Source organism: Delphinus delphis, chromosome 3 (genome assembly GCF_949987515.2).
Source record: "Delphinus delphis chromosome 3, mDelDel1.2, whole genome shotgun sequence".
Classification (NCBI taxonomy): Eukaryota; Metazoa; Chordata; class Mammalia; order Artiodactyla; family Delphinidae; genus Delphinus; species Delphinus delphis.
This window is the reverse complement of record NC_082685.1, coordinates 65875140-65885440: the sequence shown is the minus strand read 5'-3', so window position 1 is coordinate 65885440 and position 10301 is coordinate 65875140. Positions and strand designations below refer to the sequence as shown.

General features: G+C 44.7%; 1 protein-coding gene across 1 annotated transcript in view; it reads left to right on the top strand.

The window, feature by feature from the left end:
* Positions 1-1308: 1308 nt before the first annotated feature.
* Positions 1309-10301, top strand: part of CHSY3 (chondroitin sulfate synthase 3) — a 276878-nt gene continuing 267885 nt past the window's right edge. The window contains exons 1-2 of the mRNA XM_060006950.1: positions 1309-2110; positions 5384-5667. Of these exons, the coding sequence (XP_059862933.1) occupies positions 1309-2110; positions 5384-5667 (1086 nt within the window). The remainder of the gene's footprint in view (positions 2111-5383; positions 5668-10301) is intronic.

The window sequence follows — 10301 nt, the reverse complement described above, 5'->3', positions numbered from 1 at the left end:
TACTGAGCTAGTCTCTACCAAGGCTGCAAACAGTTCATGGTTCTCACTTCTAGACAAGAAACCAACGGAGAGCTGAGGAGGGGACCACTAGGCAGCCCCACATGCCGCAACTCAACAGGTGAGGAACATGGAATTTTTATTTTCTTTGGGGATGAAGCCCCCCACTCACCGTGACTTCCCCTAGCCTTTCAGGGTAGGTATTTCCAACCCCTCCGGAGATTTTCTTAGGAGAGACACCGAGTGACAATGGTGCTTCTGTGTACAACTGGGAAGTAGTGGTGAAAGTGGTGAAGGATGCAGGTAGGGACTGGGGAGTTGGTAAGGTTGGATGGAGAGGTGCTAGGGTGGGACAGATGGTTTCCTGAACAGTGAGCGGGATAAGGAGTAGAGAGAGTAGACCCGAAGTGGCAGCCGCGAAACAAACGCGAAAAAGACCGAAAACGCGAAGACAGGAGCCTGGGCGGACCTGGGCGGACCTGGGCGGGGCAGAATGGGGAAGGGTCACGCCGGGACGTAACCGGCTGTGGGTTGGGGGAGGCGAACGGGAAGGGAGTTGCGGGCGCTCGTCGGGGGCTCTGGGACCCGAGCTCCGCTGATGAGGTCAGTGGAGCCGACGCGCTGGGAGGAGGGCGGCGGAGCCCCCGGACGCGGGTGTTGCGAGGCTGGCGGAGGGGCGGGACGGGACGGGAAATGGGACGGAGAACTAGGACCGGGGGAGGAGAGACGAGGGGGCGTCGGCGCTGGAAGCCGGAGGCGGCCCGACAGGGATCGTTTCCTTCCGGAGAGGAGGCCGGCTCTGGACCTAGGCGCGGGCGGGGGGCGTCCGAGGGCGGGTGACCGGGAAATATCGCGGCCCGCGCTTCCCCCGGCTGGCAGCGGTGGTGCTCGTGGCTCCTCCTCCGGGCCAGTCCGGAGCTCGGCGGCGGGGGGAGCGAGGGCGGGGGCTCGGGAAGGAGGGAGGAGGGAGGGACCAGGCGCGCAAGTGACAGGGTGGCAGCCTAGGAGCGGACGCCTTGCCGCCGCCGCTCCACCTCCTCCTCCTGCAGCTCCTCTCGCTGCCGCCGCCGCCACCGCCGGGAGAAGTTTCACTCCCGACCCTCGCTCGGAGCGGGGAGCTCGGCCAGCAGCTGCAACGCGCCGCCGGCTAGGCGTCCGGAGCGCTCAGACCCGGAGGCGGCGTCAGAGCCTGGGCTGCGGGCGGCGGCCGGGGCTGGGGGCGTTGAGGCGTAGGAGGGGCGGGTGTGAAGCGGAAGACCCTTGCGCAGCGCCGCAGCCGCTCAGCCAGCGTCAGCGCCCGGGGCAGCCGCGATGGCCGTGCGCTCCCGCCGCCCGTGGATGAGCGTGGCATTGGGGCTGGTGCTGGGCTTCACTGCCGCGTCCTGGCTCATTGCCCCCAGAGTGGCCGAGCTGAGCGAGAGGAAGAGACGCGGTTCCAGCCTCTGTTCCTACTACGGCCGCTCGGCCGCTGGCGCCGGCGCGCAGCAGCCGCTCCCTCAGCCTTATGCCCGGCAGTGGCCGGAGCAGTCGCCGCCCCCAGCGCGCCAGGAGCTCCAGGGGCCGCAGCTGCCTGAAGCAGCGCCGGGGGTAACCAGTTTTCGCAGCAGCCCCTGGCAGCAGCCACCTCCACTGCAGCAGCAGCGGCGAGGACGCGAGCCCGAAGGCGCGACGGGGCTCCCCGGAGCCCCTGTGGCCGAAGGGGAACCTGAGGAGGAGGATAGAGGCGCGGCTGGGAAGCGGAGAGGCGGTCGGCCGGGGAGTAGCCACAACGGCAGCGGAGACGGGGGCGCCGCCGCCCAGAGCTCCCGACCTCGGGATTTCTTGTACGTGGGGGTGATGACCGCGCAGAAGTACCTGGGCAGCCGCGCGCTGGCAGTGCAACGGACCTGGGCGCGCTTTATCCCCGGCCGTGTGGAGTTCTTTTCCAGCCAGCAGCCCCCCAACGCTGGGCTTGGCCACCCCCCGCCACCCCTGCCTGTCATCGCGCTGCCTGGGGTGGACGACTCCTATCCTCCCCAGAAAAAGTCCTTCATGATGATCAAGTATATGCACGACCACTACCTGGACAAGTATGAGTGGTTCATGCGCGCCGACGACGATGTCTACATTAAAGGTGACCTCCCAGCCCCTGCTGTCCCGTCTCCCCGCCTCCTTTCTCTGCCAGGAAAGCCAGCCCCTATCCCTGGCCAGCCCCTCTCTGCTTTTCTGCCAGCACGTGCTCCGGGCTCCTGCCGCCCCGAGCCGGTCGCCCCCCACCCCCGCTCGCCTCCGCCCACCATTCTTAGTCCGCTCCTCCTCCTCTCCTGCGGTCTGGACCCTCCTCACACCTGCCCAGCTTTTTTCGCCTTCCTCACTCTTGCTGCTCTGGTTTCCGCCCATCTCTTGCTACTACTCTTTGCCGTGTAGGAAGGCGAGGAAAGGGACCTCGGGGTTAAGCCTTAGGCTGTTCGCACTTTACACTGCTCTGAAAGCCCCAGGTGGTGGTAGTTTCCCTAATCGGTCCAGAGGGGCGTGTCCTCGGTGGAGAAAGGGAGGGTGGAGGATGCAGGCGGGAGCCAGTTTGGAGATCGGTGATCTTGATTATCCCCCTATCCTTTTGTTTTTACTGGATCAAGCTTAGTTTTGGAACTGGTGAGATTGAGGAATCATCTTCGCTGTCCCACACCCTTCTCTGTGCGTTTCCTTTCCTTCTGCACCACCCGCCGCTCAGTGGGGGTCCTTGAGCATCCCAGCCGCTCCCGCGCACAGCTCCTTCCAGCCACCGCAGTGCAGCCTCAAGCAGTTCCTTACGCCCCCGGCAACAACTCAGTAAAACCCTGAGGGGATGGCTGTATTGACTGGAATTGGTGGTGGGGGAAAAGGGGACAGCGCCTGCGAATTATCCAGACCCTAGGAGCTCCAAGCTGTACTAGCACACACTAGGCTGGATACTTTCCAGTCCATCTTGGTGGTTGCGGCGTTAAGCAGGGGCTGGGAAGTCCTTCCCAAAACCACGCGCAGCCCCAGCACGAGAAAACTTTGTCCGTTTTAAAAGAGGCGCGGTCCTTCACCCTGCGTGTGAGTGGCTCTGGCCAGAGATTGCTAAACTGAGCAGAGGAATGTTCTTTAGAGCGGGAGGAAATCTTTACAGTCTTGCTCTTTGCGGAGAGGAACACAAGGGAAGTAGCTAGATTGTATTGAAGGAGGGCTCCCTCTGTGTGTGTTGGTGTGTGCGTGTGTTTTTTGGCGGCCTTGGGTCTTCTTTGCTGTGCGGGCTTTATCTAGTTGCGGCGAGCGGGGGCTACTCTTCATTGCGAGCGCAGGCTTCTCATTGCGGTGGCTTCTCTTGTTGCGGAGCCCGGGCTCTAGGCACGTGGGTTTCAGTAGTTGTAGCACTCCGGCTCAGCAGCTGTGGCGCAGGGGCCTAGTTGCTCCACCGCATGTGGGATCCTCCAGGACGGGGGACTCGAACCCGTGTCTCCTGCATTGGCTGGCGGATTCCTAACCACTGAGCCACCATGGAAGCCCCTCCCTCTGTTTCTTTCCACATTTCCTAGCTTCTTGGTCAAAGGGGGGCAGCCCTTACTTAGTTTACACCACTCTAATTGTAGCCTCATTGCTTTCTCCTGATTCAGGTAGTATCTTTTACATACTCAAGGAAAAACAAACAAATAAATAAGACCCCCCCCCAAAAAAAAACCTGTCACATTTTGGTAAGGACTGCGTGTATAGAGTTAATAACTAGAGATTTCTTGGGTTTGGGTTGAGAGGAGTGAAATCCTTAGAGATGGTTGGCAGAGAAGGTACTGATTATTAGATATGAAAATAATGAATTGGATAAGTTGATACAAACATTTAAAAAAGATTGCATTCCTGGTGATTGCAGTATCTTTTAGGTAGGTATAAGTTATGTAGATATCTATAATTGATAGATCCACTATCTTATAGTCCCCATGTCTTCTGTGTGTCTTTAAAATCACAAAGGTTTCCTGGCAGAAGTTTGCCACACTTTGCAGACAATTTCCAAAATGCATTAACAGCATCCACTTCTGTCATATCTTTTAGTGCTTTGAAAGATTGTCCTTCAGAACATTGAAATGCCATATTCTTTCCATTTCTATTAAGAATTAAAGGCATTTTGTATTAAGAACCCAATAATAGTCAGCTGAAACTCACTAAATCCAAGGGGCATGGCATAGCATCAAGATAACGACTGCAGTTGCTGTGCTCATCAAAACTGATAGTAGAAATGCTGACTGGGAATGTAAAGAAGGTGACTACTTATTCCAGTATATTACTTGGTAGAGTACGAAATGCTTTGGAACTGTTTTAGCTACAGAACTTTATTTTAAAATTGTTTTTTCTGATGAACTTACAAACTATAAACCCAATTATATAAATTTTAACAAGTGTTAATTTTTTCCTAAAAGGGTACTTTCCAAAGTTCCAAAGTGTTATATTTCATGGCAAGTTTGATATTCTCTCTCTCTCTCTCTATGTATGTATGTATATACACACACATACATATGTGTATATACACACCTTTTGGGTTGTATATGACTTGAGTTTAGTTACGGACAAAACACTAAACTAAATCAATTATCAGGGTATCAGTGGTCTGCCAATCAGGGCTGAATATTAATATTTTATTTCTGAGAATTTTATCACTACTTCATACATGCTAAGAAACCTGTCTTTATTCTCCTTGTCATTATTTCACCTTTAAAAAAAATCTGATGGGCTTCCCTGGTGGCGCAGTGGTTGAGAGTCCGCCTGCCGATTCAGGGGACACGGGTTCGTGCCCCGGTCCGGGAAGATCCCACATGCCGCGGAGAGGCTGGGCCCGTGAGCCATGGCCGCTGAGCCTGCGCGTCCGGAGCCTGTGCTCCGCAACGGGAGAGGCCGCAACAGTGGGAGGCCCGCGTACCGCAAAAAAAAAAAATCTGATGACTGTCATCAGACTTAAGGTTTCTCATTGACTAGAAGATTGATTAAATTTTATTATAATTTAACAAGAACGGAGTGTAGAGTTAATAACTAGAGATTTCTTGGGTTTGGGTTGAAAGGAGTGAAATCCTTAGAGATGGTTGGCAGAGGAAATATTGATAATTAGATATGAAAATAATGAATTGGGTAATTTGATACAAACATTTAAAAAAGAGGGCATTCCTGGTGAATGCAATATCTTATAGGTGGATAGATAGGTATATGTGATGAAAATTTTATTATAATTTAAAAATTAGTATTTTTAAAATAATGGAATATTCAAAGAGGTTTTTCTTCTTTTCAATTGTATAAGACTTGTGGGGAGTTTATGCACAATACTGGAAGTTCTTTCCCTTGCTTGGTGTGTTATAAATGATTATGAAATTAGGAAAAGGAGTGATTGTTGCCTTTCTCTTTGTAGGTGATAAGTTGGAAGAGTTTCTTAGATCACTGAATAGCAGCAAGCCCCTCTACCTGGGCCAGACTGGCCTGGGGAATATTGAAGAACTTGGAAAGCTGGGGCTGGAGCCTGGGGAGAACTTCTGCATGGGAGGACCTGGAATGATCTTCAGTCGCGAGGTTCTCAGGAGGATGGTGCCACATATTGGTGAATGCCTCAGAGAAATGTACACGACTCACGAGGACGTGGAAGTAGGAAGATGTGTTCGACGTTTTGGTGGGACTCAGTGCGTCTGGTCTTATGAGGTAAGACTTGAGCTGTGATGAAAATGTTCTCATATTACAGGTGGGTGACAATTTACAGTCTAATTCTATTTATTCTCTCTGTATCTTTGTCTTTGCTTGAAAATGATAGCAACAGCCAGTGATGGACACAAGGGCGATTGTGGGAGATGCCTTTCTTATCAGAGCTGAGGCCTGTCCAAGGCTTTCTTATTAGCGTGACACGTAACTTTAAGCAGCAGCTTATGTTTATAGTTACATCTCTGGAAGATGCTACTTTCGCTTTATTTGCTTTATTGGTGTTTATATACATGCGTATCCGTTTCCTGTCTCTAACAAGAGGATTAATTCTGTTCTCTTGGGCTGTAGCTTTTAGCATTTTGTCCTTTGTTTGTTGTTATTTTGGTTAGGTATATAATCGCATCTCTTTGTTTTCAAATAGTTAAACTCTGTAGTTTCTTGGAAGATTCTTATGTGGAAATTTAACATACATTTTTAAAGCATAGGAAAAATTAACTCATAATGTTGTATCACTTATAATAGACTTATTCACAAAACTTTAAAAGGCATGATTATGTGGAAAAACAGAAGTTCTGACGATGTTAAGTAACTGCTTAATATTATGACTGGTTCTCTAAAATTTTGTTTTGTGTCTGCCCTCATTCCATTTTCTCAACTGCACCCATTATTTAAATAATCTGTTATGAACTGTTGTTTTATTGTAGTAATTCGTTTTATGAAATAATCTGAGGTTTTTTCCCTTCACAAATTGGTTTTGAAATGAAAAGCATTGCGTTTAAAACAGTTTTCCTGAAAGTTAATCTTAGTAAAAGTTACTTAACACTTAAATAACGTATTGCAGTTTTCACTACAGTTTGGTTTTCAAGTGGTTGGAGTTAAATGCTTTCTCAGTATCGAAGAAACATTTTATGAAAACTTGTTCCCTGTGAAGTCATTATACCTCAAGATTACACAGTCCCATTCATTTTTCTTTTAGAAATGTAATCCCACTTTCCTTAATTTAGCTTTCTTTTTTATGCATCATAATATTTACACTACGGGGAAGTATTTCTTATATTTATTACAGAAAGTAAGTATTAATAGTAACTAGTTACTTGGCATATGTGCTATGCAAATTTAAAATTATTACATACCTTCTTCCTTTTATTGATAGAAACTAATTTTCTTTTATAAAACCAACTTACGTATACCTTTATAATAAAAATGTAGATAAGCACATTATAGTTTAAAAATAGGTAATTTAATAAACTCAATGAAAAAGATTTGTCTTTCCATTTAATATAAAACTAATTGGAAGGCAAAAAAATACTTCATATGGAAAACACAGTTGATATTTGCTTACATGAAAATATTATTTTTCAGACATTGTCTCTGTATGGATGAGTAAAAAAATCATATTTTAAATAATGATGGAAAATTATTTTATCTGATGCTTTATTGCCTTAACATCACATAGAAAGTTTTAACAAACCTTTTATGTCCCTCCATTCAAGTTTTCATTGATTCTGCTGTGAAGGTACAGTCCTCACATAGCAGCCTGCCCATTCCTGATCCAAGACAGTAAAATATGCTGAGGTGACCTACATGCTCAAGAATTGATTTAATATTTTATTTATAATATAGGCATTTGTTCTGGTTAAAGGGGAGTTAATAGTAGATCTGCACCCTCTCTGTTAGAATAAGTGGAATCTTAGATCTTTTCATTAATTGACGTGAAAGAAGAGACAAAGGGAACTCCAAGTCTTGTAGGATATAACTTTATGATCACCATGTTTACATTAACTTTTGTCAATACATTTGAATTTTAGACTGACAATTGCCCATCACTAACTTCAGAATCTGTATGAAAAAAATAATTTCTGCATTTTTTCCTAGCATTAGAAAATGTTATCTTCTAAAGGGATACTGTTTCAGAATGTTGACTTTATATTTTGCTAAGCAATTACATAGAATTGACTTTATTTTGAGATTTCAATCTTTAAAGGAGCTATTTAAACAACATTTATTTTAGAGGTGGCATTGATTTAATCCTAACCCTCACCCTAACCCTAACCCTGACCCTGAGTCTTATTTAAAGGAATAATGGAAAATTTCTTTACCAAGGAATATATTAAATATTATCTGTTAATAAATTTAGTAAAGATAAGTATACAATTAAATTATATCTAAGCATTTTAACATTAGGGTGTGTTTTACATTTCTTGGACACTGAGTAGGTAGATTGGGGCACAGCCAAACTCGGGCTTTCCAGGTCGGGTTTTAGGTTACTTGAAATGTCCAACTATGCTACTGTTCACATTATATGGAAAAATTAATCTATTCCACTCTGGGTTGGCATTCACATAAAGGTGAAATTTCACATCTGGTCATAGAATAAACTATGAAACCCATCAGTAATTTTGTTTCCATATTTCTTTTGTAAGAACCATCTACAACAGAATTTTCTTAAAATTTTGAATTTTCTTTGCTAAACTTTCCATAGCTTTTAGGATTTTGTTTGACTTTTCCTCCTAATAAAAGTTCTTGCAGAGTTAACAGCGCTGTTACAGAAACATGTTCACAATTTTTGAGTTTGAATAAATGAAGCATCATGATGGAATGTTATCTTTTAAAAATGATAAACAGGCTTGCAGGTCTTGTAGGAAAAGAATTGGACAAAAATATTACAATTATTGTATAGCGTGTAGCTATTCTTGTCTATGAATTACATTATTTGAAAAACTAGGAATCTTCTAGTATTCTTTACTGCTGAATTAAAGTCTGCTTTCTCTGTGTATATATACAATTAAGCATAATATTGGCAAGAGGGAGGAGAGGGAAGGAGGGAGAGAGAGAGAGAGAGACAGAGAGATAGAGGAACAGAGAGAGATAGAGAGAGGTATAAACTGAATTTGGGTTTGAGTCACCAGTCTACCACTCATTAGTTTCATTGTCTTTTTAAAATTACTTCTCTGAGCCTTGTTTAATTCAATTGAAAGCAGAGATTGTAATGGTGTCTGCCTCATAGATTTTGTAGAAGATTAAGTGAAACAGTGAAATGATCCTTGTAAAGTTCTACATAGTATCTGGCACGTAGTAAATTGTCAATAGGTGTTAGCTATTGTCGTAATACTGAATAGATCATGTATGATATTACATATAATATGGTTTCATCAATTTTATTCATTTACTAATTATTATTAATGAGTGATTCATCTATATCAAAAAGTCAGATGAAATAAAATTTTTTCCAATGAAGAATACAAGTGTAAGGTTTTTTTGGCAAAGAACAAGAAATGAGTATGTTTCAGTATTTTAGAACTATGAGGAATCCAATATTGGTAAAACATAAAGCATGGATGACTTTCAGACATGCACTACAAATATTTGCTTCAGTCTTTGAGTATCATATTAAATAACTGATCTTGAGGCTGTGGAAAACATTATTTAACAAGTGATTATTTAATATATGTATTGAAGGAATCTCAAACAGATCAGACTCTATCTACATTAAAAAAAATTACTGTACGAATTTCTAGATTAGCCTCCTTTTCTGAATTTCATTGGAATTTTTGGTAGGAAAGGAAGTCAGTAGTATCTCATTCTGCAGTCAATTCACAAGATCACCCTGGAACTTGTCTCTCAAGGCAGCTGGAAACCCCTCCTGATGTTTCCCAGATGTTTCAGGAAGTGATATATATTAATAGCTTCGGTTCTTCCTCACGATAAGGTCCTGGTGGTCTGGGAAAATATGTCTTGCTTGTTGGCCCCTTGCTCTGTTTCTTCCTCTGTCATCTCTACCTACTTTTCCTTTCTTCTGTCATTAACGAGCAATAAAATACATTACAAATGCATTTTGATATGCATTGTTTCTCATCACGTTCTCAGTAAATTAAATGCTCATGACAGGCCAACCTTGATATTCCAAGACATGACACATAGGGCCCAGGAGTGGCTTGACTTCTTCTGAAAAAAGAGGGCTTTGGTTGCTGATGGGTCTCAGACAGACTGGTTCTCTCTGTACCTGAGACCATTGGAGAGTCAGAATTGAGATCCTTCCTTCCCTACCTAGAGGTAGAAACATCTACTTTTCAAGGACATATGGCAGATGTTCATAATCATCAGACTTCGTGGGTTGCTGTTATACTCATTTATATCTTAATTGTATAAGTATAGAGGACTAACTGAAGCATGATCACGAAAAATTATTCTATGCTTTACACTCTGTGAGTGTTAGAATTTATTGGCACCTGCTGTTGGCCAAGTTCACATTTTTGGTTGAGCTCTATCTTGGCTACTGCTTTTCTAGTTATCTGAGCTACAATCTGGCAGCTTGGGAGGCTGCATATGGCTCTTAAATGTCGTTTGGCATGTGGGGTGTTTTAAGGTTTTCTTGATTTTGTTTTTTGATGCCATTAGCAGAGGCAGGCAGTCTTGAGTCCCTTCATGACCTATTGTTGTGCACCAGCCTCTTCTTGCACGTTTAGTTTAACTGCCTGGACCAGGTAGGCATAAGAGTGTTGATACTTTGAGTCAGATAATCCACACGTTGCAAATGTCATTAAAAGATTCTCTAGGAAATAAAGTAATTTTCTAGTGAGAATGAGATGTGTATTTTAAATAGTTTACAGAGAATTAAGTTTTTCAAACTTGGCTGT